The sequence below is a fragment of the Neolamprologus multifasciatus genome, chromosome 20 (genome assembly GCF_963576455.1).
Source record: "Neolamprologus multifasciatus chromosome 20, fNeoMul1.2, whole genome shotgun sequence".
NCBI classification, from domain to species: domain Eukaryota; kingdom Metazoa; phylum Chordata; class Actinopteri; order Cichliformes; family Cichlidae; genus Neolamprologus; species Neolamprologus multifasciatus.
Genome location: NC_140458.1, coordinates 22061127 through 22078007, shown reverse-complemented (window position 1 = coordinate 22078007; position 16881 = coordinate 22061127). Strand labels below are relative to the sequence as shown.

General features: G+C 40.8%; 1 protein-coding gene across 2 annotated transcripts; it reads right to left on the bottom strand.

The window, feature by feature from the left end:
* Positions 1-25: 25 nt before the first annotated feature.
* LOC146494920 (interleukin-17 receptor D) lies at positions 26-16801 on the bottom strand. Of its 2 annotated transcripts, none has more exons than XM_085144783.1 (12): positions 16489-16801; positions 10128-10212; positions 7340-7498; positions 6932-7050; positions 5677-5800; positions 5464-5502; positions 5223-5368; positions 5029-5103; positions 2710-2776; positions 2093-2236; positions 1773-1945; positions 26-1610 (listed from the first exon to the last, which is right to left on the bottom strand). In XM_085144783.1, exons 1-12 carry the CDS (start codon positions 16600-16602, stop codon positions 1095-1097), a joined length of 1761 nt encoding a protein of 586 aa, XP_085000909.1. In that variant the 5' UTR covers positions 16603-16801; the 3' UTR covers positions 26-1094. The 2 variants fall into 2 exon arrangements, with proteins under 2 accessions (XP_085000909.1, XP_085000908.1); XM_085144782.1 differs by having other exon boundaries at positions 548-1610; positions 2093-2239.
* Between the last annotated feature and the right edge of the window lie 80 nt (positions 16802-16881).

Sequence of the window (16881 nt, the reverse complement as noted above, 5' to 3'; positions counted from 1 at the left end):
CAGAGATGCAAACTTTTGAACAAGCGGGATGTTCAGTCTCCTCTTTAATCCAGACAAAGCAGCGTCCATGTTTTCAAAAAGAATTTCAAATTTAAATTTGTCTGACCACAGAACAGTTTTCCACCTCGTCTCAGTCTATTTCAAATGAACTCTGGCCAAAATTAGACAACAGTGATCTGGATTATGTTCACATCTGGCTTCTTCTGTAAATTCATATCGTAAACTGTTGCCATTTAACCATATTAGTTGCAAATTGTTTCTCCAGCTGTTTCATTTTAGTGTCACTGACCTTTCCAGCCTTTTGTTGACCCATTCCAACAAGTGAGCTGTTAGTTACGCTGCTGACATTTGGTAATAAACAGATAATCTTCAATTATGGTCTGTCTTGTAATTGTTATATTCAGAAAAATGGAACAGTGATCGATGATATAAAATTTCCCCCTTTTTTTAAAACAGTGTGTATGAGCCAATATTTAACCAAGACTATTTCTGATCAAAGACAAGCTGAGGACTTACAGCACCAGCAAAATATTAAAAAACAAACAAAAAACAAGTCTCAATAAAATGGCATTATTTAAAACTTTTTTATTTGATTAAAATTGTCGATGTAAATAGATTTTATTATTTTACACAAATATAATGTAATATACAAGACAAGACATTTATTCATATGTTTAAATGACATGAAGCTTTGATTTCCATTTGTACGCAGAGATGTACACAAACACGTGAAGCATGGCTGTAAAGTTGCTTGTTTACAATATTTAAAATGCAACTTCAAAATAAACAGTCTTACAGAGTGAGCTTGATAATAAGATTAATTGCTGATGTACTCATGGAACCTATTACACAATACTGCAAGAAAATTGATTGAAAATATTTATTTGAGAAAATATCTTTTTGGCCAGGACACATAATACTGGGTGCATATTAAGTTGCATATTAAGGCATTGCAGAGGTCATAGTGTGTGCTGAGGCACAGGTGTAGATCCACTCCTCACGTTTGAGGTGTAAACTCACAGTTTCATTCAGCTATCACATATCGAGCTGAGAACTATCATTAACTGAGGGTGTGTAAGTCCCCTTTTCACTATCTAGTCCCCTTCTTCCAGAGAGTGCTGTCCTTTTCCCTCCAATGCCATTCCAGCCTCATAGATAGCCCACTGCAGAGCAGCTCCAGCTGGCACCTTGGCAAAGCCTTTCTCTGAGATGTGGTCTATCTTAAGGTAAGCCCCAGGCCTGTGCAGGGCCACTCCATGGAGGTGGGAGAAGAGCAGTGGTAAGTCACTTGTCAGTACATAGTGAGAAATGAGCCTCAGTTCAGTGGGAATGTCTGTTTCCTCTGAGTACTCGAAAATGGCTGCCATGAATTTGGACAGGTCCTGGCCCCGGGCTTTGGCTCGGCCCACCTCCGCACCAATAAGCTGGATGATTGCATCAGAGCTGTAGGCCTGATCTTCATCACCATCATCATCCTCTGGCTTGGGTCTTTGGTTAAAGCCCCTAGAGCACATCACCAAGACAAAGTCACTTTCCCGGATCTGCCGGCAGTGCCAGGGCATGCTGCCTTCCTCAGCCACGCTCAGAGAGTCCCAAAGATCCAGACACACCTTTGAAGAAAAATAAGTGGGAAGACTTTGTTAATATAAACCGAATCCCATCTCTTTCTCTTATTAAATGCATCTCATACTAACGAACACTTTGGCAAAATATTGCCAAAACTGCCCTTACAAAATGTGCTGCAAGTTAAGAGATAAAATGTAAAACTGTACCTGAGTGGCCATGTGCTGCTGTATGAAGACACCTAACTGCATGACAGCTTTGACATGAGTGGGGCCCTCATGGCTGCTGTAGCAAATCAGAAGACGAGGAGGGGTCAGCCTGTTTTTGCGCAGTGATACCAATTCTTCCTGATTCCCAACTTCCTCGTGTTTGTTGATGATATCTGATGATTAAAAAAACAAAACATTTTCATCTGCTGCTGGGGAAAGGAGCAGATGGATTAGAGATACTAAATGAAAATGTATAAACGTAATAACTGGCAGTGGTTCAAATACTGATTTTACATGACATGTCTGGGTTGTTTTTGCACCTAGTTGTATGTCAGATTTCTTCATCTGCAGCTTGGTCCTCCTCCTAATGACAATAGCCAGACAGCCTCCAAGTACGGCTACCGCAATCAGACTCAGAGGAAGAACAAAAGCCAAGGAGGGAGTGACAGAGCGTGGAGAGGCATCTTCTGATAACAGCAAAGTTTGAATTATTTCTTGAGACAGTTTAGTGTTCAGTGAGGATTAGCTCACTGCTTTTCAAAGTATTAGAATAGTTAAAATAAAAAGACTGATCGCATTGGCCACAAGTGTGTATCAGTAACAAACAGACAGTGAAATAAGTATAACAAGTATAACTAACAAAGTAGCATTAATGTGTTTCCTATTTTGCACAGAAGTCAGCGTCATCTATACAAGGTGGAAATCTTGCAACTAAAACAATTAGGAGGGTTGTTTGCTGCAGCACCTTCACCTAGTGAAAGCCAGTAACTGCTTGCCATTGGGGAATACACATTTTTCATGTCCAGTGATAGTTGCATGCAAGAAACCTGAATATGGTTCAGGAGATATAACTTTACAACTAAAAGTACAGAAAGCTTTGTACACACTGTGATATAGTAATTGTGTGAATATGCAGCAACAAAACAGCCTTCCTTACCTTTCTGAGTGTGCACGACATGAACATTGAACATTTTCCTAACTGCATCCACTTCATTAGCTGCAATCTGTAGAAAAAAGTCAAAAAGGTGAAGCATGAAAGTACATTTCTGACTGAGCAAGTGAAGAGCAAGTGAACATTTTGCCCACTAAGTTAATGTGTTAGGAGCAGGAAGATTAGGCAAGCCCAAGGATTTGAGCAAGGACTAAATTGTGATGGCTAGATGACTGGGTTAGAGCATCTCCAAACCTGTAGCTCTTGTGGGCTCTTCTGGGCCTGTTATGGTCAGTATCTATCAAAAGTGTTCCAAGAAAGGAACAGTGGGGAACCAGAGACTGGATCTGTGGGGACTGAAGGCTGGGCAGTGTAGTCTGATCCAACAGATGAGCTACTGTAGCTAAAATTGCCAAAAATGTTACCTCTGATTCTGATAGAAAGGTGTCAGAATACACAGTGCATCACAGTTTCTTGTGTATGGGGATGCATCGCCAAAAACAAGTGAGGGTTACTATGCCAACCACATCCACCATGGAACGTGCCAACAATGGGCAAGTGTGGCAAGTGAGGCAGTGTGATGGTTTGGCCAATGTTCTGCTTCAAAAACCTAGGGTCCTGCTATCCATGTCAATGTTAATTTTTTTACTACTTTCTCTACTGTAGATACATACTGAAGACATCAAATATATGAAGAAAGATATATGGAATTATGTAGCAAAGAAAAAATTGATAAATAACTCTAAATATGTCTCACACTTCTGATTCCAGAGTAGCTACTCTGTGCTGCATTGACAGGGCTCTAAATCCTTCTCTCAAGCTTCATGATGTAGTCTCCTGAAATGGTTTTCACCTCACAGCTGTGAAGGTTCATTTGTGGAATTTCTTGCCTGTAGACAGCCCTATCTGACAACTGTTAGAATTCATGTTATGGCAAGAACTAATCGGCTAAGTAAAGAGAAAGAACAGGCTGTCATTACTTTAAGAAATGAAGGTCAGTCAGTCCAGAAAATTGCAAAAACTTTGAATGTGTCCCCGAGTGCAGTCGCAAAAACCATCAAGCGTTACAATCAGTGATGGGAATAACGGCGTTACTTTTTTCAGTAACGAGTAATCTAACTAATTAGTATTTCTATCATTACAACGGTGTTACTATTACTAACAAGAAAATGCGGTGCGGTTGTGTTACTATTTTCCAACACACATACGGTTGAAGCTGTGTTCAGCTTACCGCACCTTGGGGTGAGAGACTGCAGAGTGAAGGCAAAAGGGCCAACAAGTGAATCTCTGGGAACTCCTTCAAGAATGTTGGAAAACCATTTCAGGTGACTACCTCATGAAGCTAATCGAGAGAATGCCAAGAGTGTGAAAAGTAATAAAGGGAGCCTATTTTTTTTTTAAAAATCTAAAATCTAAAACATGTTTTGAGTTACTTCACACTTTTTTGTTTACAAAAATGATTCCATATGTGTTCATTGATAGTTTTGATGCCTTCAGTGAGAATCTACAATGTAAATAGTCATTAAAATAAATAAAAACCATTAAATGAGAAGGTGTGTCCAAACTTTTGACTGGTAGTGTACCTAAGAATTATTGCAGAACATGTATATGCTTTCATAGAAACGGTGTTCCCTAATAGCTGTGGGGCTCTTTCAGCAGGGTAATGCACCCTGCCACAAAGCAAAAATGCTTCAGGAATGGTTTAAGGAGCACAACAACAAGTTTGAGGTGTTGAACTGGCCTCTAAATACCCTAATCCAATCAAGCCATGCATGTGCTGGTTAAACAAGCCAGATACCAAAGCACACATTTAGGAGTGTAATAAAGTCCACGCTTTGATGGGTCAGGGATGTTTTGGCAGCAAAAGGAGACTAACACAATATTAGGCAGGTGGTCACAATGATATGTGTGATCTTCGTATATGCATTTCACAACCACTTATTTGCTAACTTTGATTATGTGTGTGTGTGTGTGGTGGTGGTGGTGGGGGGGGTGGGGGGGGGGGGTGTTGTTAGCTGTTTCTGGGAAAGAGAACAATGAAAGTGCACAAAAACAGGAAAGCTGCTGTCCAAAAAATTTAAACGGTTAGTTAAAAGACAGTAAAAGAATGTGAAAAGACATGTCATCACCTCACGCAATATAACTGATGAGCAAACTATTTTCTGATGAAATCCACACATGTGGTAAAAAGATTTGGGAAAAAAGTCAATAAACACAAAGTCCATTCAAGTATTCAAGTTTATTCATCAACCAAGTCTTTTGGTGGAAAACAGTTATACTTATGTCCACATATACTATAAACAGTGTTAGTTATAATTCTTTTACCTCACAGGTGTAATTGGTTCCTTCTTGAAGGTCGCTCAGCTGATAGCTATGGTGAGTTTTATTTGTAGTCAGATCCTAAGATGATGAAATTAATGCTTGTTACATTTATAAAGAGAACCTAAATGATCAGAAATATCTAAAAATAAATAAAAGGCACTGAATGAAACAAAGGTGCAGCACAGGAAATTACTTACCGGTATTATGTCGGTGTATTTTTTCCTGCCATTTGTGTAACACAGCGAGAAGTAGCTTCTTATTCCCAGATTTGGGGGAGCCAAGTTAAAGGTCACGGTGATGGCACTGCCTTCCTGCTGAACCTCAATATGTTTAGGGTACCAGTCTGTAACCAGACCATAACATAATGTCATGAATAAAGCAGATCTTTGGAGAAAGACTGTCACAGACTGGACTTCACAGGAAAATAAGTTTCCTCACCATTTTTACACTGCTCAAAGCCATTCTTCTCTGCACATGCTGCAAGAACATGAAGCACATGTTACTCTAAATATTGATTTAATGCAGTGTTGACAGAATAGCAGAGCTGATTGGTGGCAAAATATGTAAATGTATGATAATGCAATTCACTGAAGTTGGACCAAAACTAAAAAGGCAGATTTAAATAATAAAGGTCACCAAACAGCATCTTACATCGTGTAGAGAAGATCTCACTGCGGTAGAACCTCTCCCACTCCTCAGGCACTGGCAGAGCCATGACAGTAACAGCATACTGGGATCCAAGGGAGAGGCCGGGGAACGGGTCTGACTTGTACGCCTGCAGAATAGCATGGACACATTATACACTTCATATATGGTTTGGGGCAGTGAACTGTGATCACAGACGATGGTTCCTGTGTTCCTGAGCTCACGCAGGGATTTCAATGACAGAATCGTGTCTGTTTTTAATGCAACGTCACCCGAGAGGGTCCATGAGGGTCCGGAAAATTCAGCCTTGTCCCTTACGTACTGAGATTTTTTCAGATTTATTTAATCTTCTCAATTTAAAATTGAAACTATTCTGAAAGAGGAATTTATAGATGCTGCCTTTTTCCAGATCAGTGAACTTCTGCTCATCTTTACTTCTGAGACACTTTGCCTCTCTAAGAACCTCTTTTTATACCCAATAATATTACTGACCTGTTGCCAGTTAACCTAATGTTCCTCCAGCTGTTTACTCAGTTCAGATTTTTTATGTTTTTCCTTGTGAATAACTCTTGCAAGTTTATGAGATTGCAAATCATTGCATTGCGTTTTTTACTTTAGTGTGAAAGAGTGATTCTTCGTCAAGAAGAAGAAGTAAAAAGAAGCTAGTTACATGTTGTTGTTACTGTCAGTAGTGTTGCTGCTTTTTCATTCTTTGAGACTTACCAGTTAAAAAAATTGAATGGAGGTGTTCATTGTTGTGTCCATGTGGTTTGAATATATGTAAATAATTTAATACGTCCACTGGGGACGAGCTTGTTAAAAAAAGGCTTCATCTATAAACAATAGTCTTCTATGTCCTGCCTCATATTTACAGCATTTAGATGATCTTTAGTATAAAATGTTAAACTGTTTCCTCCAAGGACATGTTGTCAGTTTTATGTTTGATCGTAATCTCATCCAGAACATTATTTTGTTTTATTCTGTATTCGGTGTTTTGCAGTTTTCACCCCAAAACTGAAAGATGCTGTTTAAGCTCTGGTTCAAGGGAATGTAACTGAGAAAAATTTAGAAACCACTTGTAACTCAAAACATTTGTAAATGGAAATATATCCACAAGAAGGCAGCTATTGTGTTCTTTATTTGTAATCAAAACTAGCTGTAACTTAAAACCTCAAAAGCTTCGCGTTTTCTTTGTGTGGTCTAACACGATACGAGAAAAAAGAACACAGCCAAAGGCCAAAGCCAGCGGGGCCATTCCTACCCGTTGAGCATGTGAAGTTGGGAGGGATAAGTTGCGGTGGAAGAGAAAGAGCTGACAGGCAACGCTAGTCCCTCCCAGAGCCTGGAGGGACACCTGAAAGCCACGAAGGAAGGCGATCCCTGCAGCAAACACAAAAGAAACAAAGTCTGCGTCACAGAATTAGCAACAACCCTTCATCAAACTTGCACACTGTGTGTATGAGTGTTTACGTCTGAGAGTTTGTTCTTTCTTTTGTTTTTAAACAGGCTAATTGAAGTCAGATGTCTTTTTTAACCTCTCATAATAATAAAGAAAAACAAATCATAGATATCCCACCACCAAGTGAAAAATTACTCTTTTCACTTAGAAACTTAGGATACGACATGATAAATGATAGGTATATATTCTCAATAAGCAAACAAATTTTACCATAGTAACTGGGTTTCCAGGAGACAATGATGGTGTCAGATTGGGAGTTTGAGTCATTTAAAAACTCAACCTTCACATCATTTGGTGCTTGGACGTAGTGTTGACAGATTTTAGGGTCTTCATTTCCCAGCAGCTCAAAACATGGCCATGGAATACAACCTGAAGAGGAATAATGAGGAAAATACTTCAATAATAGCTCTGAGAGGCTGCACTTGCTAATCCCAACATGCTAACACATTTAAATTAATATGGTTGGAATGCTAAGATGGTAATATTTGCACCACAAATAGTTACAGTTTGGGCTGATGGGAATGTTATTGTAAACAATGGTCATAAAGCTGACAGCGGTAATGAAAGGAAAAGACAGATAACACAATTCTCTGATCAATCCTCAGTTTTTCAAATGTAATCTAGCTGGACTGACCCAATCCAAATCTGGTTCAATGGAGAAACAGGATTGCAAGATCGGATAAGATCAGGAAATCCAAAATTATTATTTTTTAAAATCTGGATTAAACACATTTTAATAGGAAAATATCAGGATTACCCGGATCCCAGCAGAGGGTTGAATTCAGTCTGATCACAAAGGAAAAATCAAAACTCAAAAAGCAATCAAACAAGAAAACTAGATGTGATAAACAGAGTTAAGAGATGGCAAACTGGATTATTGCCTACTCTGTGTTAGGTATTTATGCAACAAAATATTGGTATGCACTTATTTCAGTCATTTTATGATGCACTGTATTTTATAGATACAATATAAACATTAAGATCTTCAGTTTTTAATTAATTAAAGTGGTAAAGAGAGGAAATACACAAACTGTGAGCTGTGGATATTAAGATAGTAATTTTACAATGAGTAATCAATTACGAATGTTAAAGCTGATTACAGTACATAACAGTTAAACCATTGCAAACTTAAATCTGTAGACATGCTCTTAATGATTTCTGCCATCAGCATGTTGCTGCTGTACAAAGAGCAATGTTCATGTTTTAAAACCTGCTTTGTCAACTACATGCATGTACCCTCTCTCCTTCATCACAGTGGGGATAATCTGAACAAGACTTGTTGTTGTGTTATGTTCACCATTTGCATTTGTTTTACATGTCACATTCAACATACATCACTCCTACATAACTTAACGGACACCAAAATTTGGAACCACAACAAAATATTGTTTGACTAGCCACTAAATTTGGAATGAAGAACACTGAAAAATCCCTGACAAAAACAGCCTAAAAGGTGAGTTTTTGCTAGTGTAGTTAATCAGTTATCTTTCATTTCATGTGAATTTTGGAACCCCCCTGAATCCCAGTTAATCCCAGTAATTTGATGAGCCGGATTTGATAATCCTCAAAAGTCTGTACCTTGATCAGCATATATTCATTCTTGTTTGAACTACTGGAACAAAATTTTTACGTATTACACGATCCATGGAAGGAAAAAATTTTATTACCCAAACCCAGATAATTTTTATCTTTGGAATGACCGGGCAGTGGGGAACATGACTGTCTAAAGCAGATTTAATATTAGTCATGGTGTTAGCATCAATTAGACAAGCACTAGCTGTAGTAATCCTGATAAATGTACTGCAGTTTTAATACTTCTAGACATTATTTGACGTGTACATGTGCAAATTCCACACGATGCCTGTTTATGAGATGAGTGCTATACAACTATGTTGTCTTTATTTTTGTATTTTTTTAACCTCTTTTGTGGATTCAGCTAAATAAAAGAGAACAAATTGTTGTTTTTGTGCCAAGCCGGTTGAAAAACAAGAAAAAAAAAAGATATATTTTAACACTGATTCTTTGCAAAATTCTCAGTAGCATGTAGCCACAACAGTCACTCATCCATTGATTTAGGGGTCTTTTTTATGCTTAAATGATTCATAGGTCAGTGTGAAGTGGCTAAGCAAACAAAAAAGCATTCCTTGGGACTTGAGTGAAAATGAGTGTAAAAGCAGCCAAAAGAAAAACTTTGAAAAACCTCCAGAAAGAAACTATTACTCAAAAGCACTTTTAAAAGCTAAAAGACCGATTAATTCTCTGGGGACCATGAATAACCAAATTACATGGAGCTTTGCTGACAGCTGAGCAAAGTTTTGTGTTGACATGGAGCTAGTTGGACCAACAGCTGCCAGTCATTGCGTTATAAAAAAAAAAAACAAAACATATTGGCAGCGGTCAGCTACTTGGAGGCTGAGGCGCTATGCCTCAGCCTCCAAGTAGATGCACCTATGGTATGAATGTCAAAATACTGGATTGCCTTATTCTTAAGTTATTGCATTCAGAAGGCTTGACCTCTAACCTGCTGGTCTGAAGCATTCAGCTATGTGCTAGTGCAGTGCCAAGAAGGAACTGGTGTTGAAACTGTGATGATCCTAGTGAAACAACCATTGATCTGAGAAGCGTTATGAAGTAATTTGCCCCAAAATTTGAAGTCTGTCATTCTACAGAGAGAAATATTATTTACAAATGGAAAACACTGAAGACAATGTTGAAAGGAGTGGACATCTCTGCCAATTCTGCAAAAGTTAGCATGTTAAATGTTGAAATTAATCACAGTACAATTAGAAAAAGATTGAGCACGGAAGGTGGAAGGGTCGGAAGTTTACCAGGAAAGAGAGAAAAAAATGATGGTTGAAGCAGATGCTGCGCAGAGATAATAATTACAAGGTGAACCACATTCTTAGCACTGTGGAAATAGGTGTGAACCAAGTTCATTCAAACCTCAAACTCACATAGAGCTCAGATATTTGCAGTATGATGTTTGAACCTGACTTACTTCCAAACCTTTCAATGGATTTAAAGCCCAGAGCCTTTCTGACATCACTCCTGGTTATTCTGCAGTATTCACATGCTGGACCGCCCTGCATAGGAGAAAATAAAGAGATCAAACTGTACACACTCATCTATATCTCTTTCATAGTTTTGTGCACACAAGGTTCAATTTGACCTTCCCTTTAACTTTAATGAAAAGCAGGACTGTGTACAATCCCTGTTCAGCTGCCAAAAGTGAGGTGGAGTATGGGAGGGGAAAATGTGACTTAATAGCAGCAACAATAAAATGGATGTCACAGAACTGTGTCGCAATTCCTGCTTCCCAACGCTGAACTGATATCCTTTGGCAAAAAGCTCCAGAATCACAAGAGACCCTGGACGCAGCAGTTTTGCTTTACTCTTCATAGAGCTTAGGTTTCAGTAACTTACGTATCTGAAATGTATGTGTCCAACACTATGAAAGCCTTCCATGAGAGACAGTCTGAAAACGTTCAACTGTGCACTCTTCCAAAGTGTGCCTTTATCCTGTCTATCTCCCCTCACCCCCAACCGGTCATGGCTAATGGCCACACTTCCTGTTAAAAGGAAGTTTTTCCTCCCCACTGTCGCCAAAGTGCTTGCTCATAGGGAGTCATCTGATTGTTGGGGTTTTCAGTGTGACGAGGCTCGACTGTGACAAGATGGCGCCAGTATGTTCGGCTTGCCGTCACTCCACCTGTTTTCTGGTTTTCTGTTCATTGCCTTAACTGTGGAAATTAACTCGCTCCGGACTTATGACCGAAAAACTCTTTTTATCATCCGGGACTCAGCAGTGACAGCACCTTTGTCCTTTGTTTTTGATGGGCAAACAAGCAGTGCGCCTCCACCGCTCCATGGCATTCCGCCTTACCTACGTCGCACCTGGTTCCTCCCTCCCAAGCTACACCGGAGAAAACGCTGGAGAAGACGCTGGAGAAGACGTCTCCTGGCTCGTACAAAGGCATTCCTGTCACTTTCTTGCCTGGCTGATCCTCTCCTTGTACAAATGGGTTTCTGCTACTCTGCCACTGTGAGAGGCTCACTCCAACCCAGAGGACCCTGGGTGCGCACTGTCTCTCCAACTCCGCCTGGTGCTGCTCCTGTCTCACCGGCGGGCCCGCTTCTCGGCCCGCGCTTCCTTCAGTCGTCTGGTTCGCTCCTCGCCATGCCGGCGGTGGCGTTCTCCTCAGGTGAGCGACTCTCCACCTCCGGCCCGCGCCTGATGCCTGCTCCTCTCCTGCGTGACTCTCCAAGTACGTCGCTGGTTGCTCCTGTTCCGGGTGCTGGGTCATCGGCTCCTCTCCAGCCACGGATCCGCAGACTTGGTACCGTTATTTCAAACCTCCGCCCACTCAGCCGCACATCAACCCCGATGACAGCTACTGATCTCACCTTATCTATGGCTTTGATCAACATTCGATCCCTCTCCAATAAGACGTTTCTGCTCAAGGATTTCTTCTCATGAACTGGATTTTATGTTCCTGACTGAGACCTGGCTACATGCTGGTGAGACTGTGGCTTTCTCTGAGCTTCTTCCTCCAGGCTGTTGTTTTTTCAACTCTCCCAGGTCTTCTGGTAAAGGTGGAGGCCTTGCCTGTGTTTTTAAATCAGTTTATGACTGTCATCAGATTTCATCTTTCTCCTTTTCCAGCTTTGAACTGCAGCTTTTTAAACTGAACTCATCTACTCCATTACTGTGTGCAGTAGTGTACCGTCCTCCCAAATTCAACAAGGATTTTATCAGTGAGTTTGGGGAATTCTTATCAGGACTTTCAGTAGATTTTGATCATTTTCTTATTGTTGGCGATCTGAATATCCATGTGTGTTGTCCATCTAAACCTCTGGTTAGAGACTTTGTATCACTGCTGGACTCTTTTAACCTGACTCAGTGTGTGTCTGGCTCCACACATGAGAAAGGTCACACACTGGACCTCGTCATGTCTCACGGCCTGAGTATCCACGTCTCTGAAATCTGTGAGAGTGCGTGTATCTCTGATCACCTTCCTGTTCTGTTCTCTGCCACTGCACAATGTTCTGTTGCTGCAGTTAAAGCTCCTTCACGCCGCCACCGGATCATCAATACCCATGTACCATCCCAGTTCTCTGCTGCTTTCAACAACTCTGAGCTCTCCACGGTGGACTGGATTGACTCCCTGTGTGCAGAAGATTTAATTGCTCTTTTTAACTCAACATGCACTTCTATTCTGGACTCCATCGCTCCCCTAAAATCACTCCGTCCCAAAGCTCACACTGAACCCTGGATCACAGACTCTGTTCGTGCTCTCAGGCGCTCCTGCGGGTGTGCTGAGAGAAAGTGGAAAAAGGACAAGCTGCAAATCTCCTTCAATATCCTGAGAGACTCTCTTTTAACTTATCAGAAAGCTGCTAAAGAGGCTAAGTCCTCCTACATATCTAACCTGGTCAGCAGTAATGTCCATAAACCTCAGACTCTGTTTCGTGTTCTAAACTCCATTGTTGATCCTCATACGTCCACTCGCCTCACACCTTCTGCCACCCTCTGCAATGACTTTTTATATTTTTTTGTTAACAAGATTTCCTCCCTGCAGTCTGTCATTCCACCTCCACCTTTAAATCCCTGTGTTTCTCCCTCATGCCAATCTGCCTTTAACCAGTTTGAGCTAATCTCTCTTTCTCAGCTGCATGAAACAGTCTGCAAGGCCAAGTCTACCAACTGTTCCACTGACGCTATCCCCTCTCGTCTTCTGAAGCAGGTCCTGGACTCAGTTGGACCTGTCCTTCTGGTCCTGATCAATGCCTGTCTCAGCTCTGGTTGTTTCCCAACACTTTTTAAGCATGCTGTTGTTCAACCTCTCCTCAAAAAGCCTAACCTGGACCCATCTATACTCTCTAACTATAGGCCCATCTCCAATCTGCCCTTTCTGTCCAAAGTACTGGAGCAAGTTGTCCTCAGGCAGCTCCAGTCATTTTTAGACAACAACAGTCTCTATGAGAAGTTTCAGTCTGGTTTTCGAGCTCTTCACAGCACTGAAACCGCCTTACTGAGAGTTTTTAATGATTTGCTTTTAACTGTAGACTCTGGTTGTGCTGCTGTCCGCAGCACCAGGCGGAGTTGGAGAGACAGTAACCCTAAGGTAACCTTAGACCTGACAGCAGCCTTTGATACTGTTGATCACAACATACTGTTATCCCGCCTAGAACACTGTGTCGGTTTGAAAGGTACTGTCTTAAAGTTTTTCCAGTCCTACCTGGATAACAGGAGTTTTTCTGTTCACCTCGGTGAACTGTCATCTCCCAGAGCTCCTTTAACTTGTGGTGTACCTCAGGGGTCCATTCTAGGCCCCCTGCTGTTTACTCTGTATCTGCTCCCTCTGGGCGATGTGCTGCGCAAACATAATGTGTCCTTCCACACCTTTGCTGATGACATTCAGATCTACCTGCCTCTGAGGTTAGACTGTAAGGACTCTTTGCAGCCGTTATTCTCCTGTCTGTCTGACATTAAGACTTGGATGGCTCTTAACTTCCTACATCTAAATGAAAGTAAAACTGAAGTCATTGTGTTTGGGCTTCCTAAAGACCCCAACCTTTCCTTTGATTTTATGGGACCCCTAACTTCCAAATGTACTTCCTCCATTAAGAGCCTCGGTGTTACTTTTGACAGTGCTTTTAAATTTGATAAACAAATCAGCTCCGTAGTCAAGGGATCTTTTTATCATCTACGGATTTTAGCTAAAGTCAAGTCCTACCTGTGCAGGAACGATCTAGAAAGGGTGGCCCATGCTTTTATTACATCACGGCTGGACTACTGTAACTCCCTTTATGCTGGTTTAGATCGTTCCTGTCTGCATCGCCTCCAACTGGTGCAGAACGCTGCTGCTCGCATGCTGACCGGCTCCAAAAAGAGAGACCACATCACTCCGGTCCTCTGCTCTCTCCACTGGCTCCCAGTTGCTTTTAGGATTGATTTTAAAATTTTACTGCTGGTTTTTAAGGCTCTTAACGGTACTGCACCTCCTTACCTGGCAGAGCTTCTTAGCATTTACTGCCCCAGGAGATCTTTGAGGTCAGCAGACCTGATGCTTTTAGATGTTCCCAGGTACAGATTAAAGACTAGGGGAGAGAGGGCTTTTGCTGTGGCTGCAAAACAGTCACAGCACTGTTCCACAGTGGCTGCTGTGGAACAGTTTACCTCCTCACATCAGATTCTCCACAAGCCTAGGAACTTTTAAAACTGCTCTTAAAACTCACCTCTTCTCATTGGCTTTTAGCAAGGTTTAACTTACTGTTTTAACTTATTGTTTTTATCAGTGAGGTGTTTTATGTACTTGTGTTTTATTGTATTTTATATTTGTATTTTATTGTACAGCACTTTGGTCAGCCTTGGTTGTTTTTAAATGTGCTTTATAAATAAACTTGACTTGACTTCTCTTTATTATTTTGGGGTCTTTACCTTACAATATAAAGCACCTTGAGGTAAGTGTGGTGTGATTTGGTGCTGTAAAAGTACAATTGAATTGAAAAGAATTGTATTGCATGTTCAGTTTGCCTGCCATAAAAAAGGTAGTGCACCACTTCAGTTCAGTTCAGTTCAAGTAACAATCATCAGAGGTGCTTTGATTTCCAAACATCTGCACATACTTACCTATCACAGCTTAAACAGTGGATCAGCACTGACAACCCTTCATGGTGAGTTTGGAGAACCTTGTTGATATATTACAAACAATATGGTTCTTGTTTTTATAAGGTTCTCCATGTAAAATCTGATTCCCATCTGTACAGTATGTGCTGCGGCTTGTTCTTGTGTTTAAATAGTGGATGCTTCTCAACATACTGTGTAGTGAAGGCACTGATCAGGGTTGACTCACTGTGCTCTGCTGTTGAGTGAACATTATCAATGAAAAGCAGGACAGTGCATTTACCAAAGCATTGCTTTTACGGGGTGTTTGTGTAATTATAGTTAATGCTGCTTCACACTCAAAGCACGCTAAATTATAGAAGGACATATTTGACTTGTTGGAGCAGTGAAAGTGTGACTGGGTCACTGAATTTGTTATAGTTTCTCTGTAATAAAACAGCTGTTTACTTCCACCTTCTGTGAAAATGAAAGTCTGGTGTGCTCCTAGACAGACATAGCACTGGTTGTTGGTGTTTCTGTCATTAAGAAATTGTTTGATCACTTTCTTACACTGCTGACTTGCTCTACAGGTTTTAGAGATCATGACTAATAGGATTATAAAAGAGAAACCGTGTGTGCGGAAGGTTAGGTAGAAAGTCTGCGTAGCCTAAACCCTCGTTTTCTGGAGCAAACCAGCTGAGCAAACATGGAGGAACTCTTAATCCATATAAAAAGCCCACACAAATTAAGAGTTTTGGAGAAAGATCAAAGTCTAATTTCTACAAGATGACTGAGTGCCCCACTTTTCATTAATCAAAATAAAATTTAAAGGAATACGTGAGCATGGCCCTTTGGTTTAACCATCTCACTGTGGTATGGTAACCCAGGGGTAATATCTTTTCAAGTAAAAACACTGCATTACTGACAGCAAATCAGACATCTGGCTCAAATAAAATCAACATTTTGGATAATTGCTCATGACTGGATCCATTTTAATGAGTTACATCATAAATCTGTGTGAAAAGTCTCCAAATGCTCTCCTCCTTTGCTTTTGAAACTTTTTCACATTTAAAATCTTTCCATACGCGGGTGATGAATTTATCTTTGTGCCAGGAAATCATTACAACTCCACCCTCCCCTCTTCTTCTTGTGACACCTAAAACTAAAAGTAACTGCTGCAGATTTCCTTCTCTGATAATAACAATCACAGGTTCATTATGTGAATACACACCACACAGTCATCACGCTATAATCTGTTTACTGCCAGTATGTAACTCCAGCCAACCTAAACTATCGCAGTGAAAACATTCCGACATCCACTGAGTGTGGACAGATTGAAACTGTTGGAGCTTGTAGTGTGAGACGATAGCATGAAAAAATCCACTCAATTTGGATCTTATATTTGAAGAATTGAGGATGTCGTTTTCTGTGTAACTCATCAGTTACGCAGCAGGAACTCAATCTATCTGCAGGTTGTTTATTTGCTATTCTTTAGATTTATCTTGCGACCACTTAACGAAGACCTAAACTTTTCTTAAAACCAGGACAAACTGAATAATTCTCTTAAAAAAAATGTGTTATGTGAATTATTCTTAGTCGGGTTATTTTCTTACTTTTCAAACAAAGGCTGAGAGAACATCTGTCACAAAACAAAAAATAAAACATGATGCTGCATATTGTATGAATTATACAAAGTTGCTGAATTAAGGTGAGTTAACAGTTGACCATGAAGGAGATAAAACCTCCAGCTTACCTGCTGGATACAGTCCAGACTGCAGCTCTGAGGGGTGACAGAAGCAGCTGTGGCCTCAGCCTGACAGCAGAGCGGCTGACAAAGCGTCAAAAACAGGTACAAAAGCCCCCACATGCTTCTAGGGCCAGGACGTCATCGTCATGGCAAGCACTGGATCTCAAACTCTCGCCGACACTCTGGCAGCTGAAGCACCTCCAAGTTGTGCTCGAGCATTAAGTGACAGCAACCTTGGAGAAGGAAGAAAGACGTGGAGGGGAGTGGTATCTTCAGGCTACACGGGGGAGGTGTGGCCTATAAACTCCCTGTACATGTTGGAACAGCTCTGCTGCCACAATAAGTTATTAGAGTGCAGAAAAAAAACATCTCATGGCAAGTTGCTCTATTAAACCTAAG

Excerpts from the sequence above, each read along its gene's own strand:
- LOC146494920 (XM_085144782.1), bottom strand. The coding sequence starts at position 16,602 with ATGTGGGGGCTTTTGTACCTGTTTTTGACGCTTTGTCAGCCGCTCTGC. Across the intron at positions 5,104-5,222 it reads AATACACCGACATAATACCG|GATCTGACTACAAATAAAAC; the intron begins GTAAGTAATTTC and ends TCATCATCTTAG. Across the intron at positions 2,240-2,709 it reads TGTCGTGCACACTCAGAAAG|AAGATGCCTCTCCACGCTCT; the intron begins GTAAGGAAGGCT and ends TGCTGTTATCAG.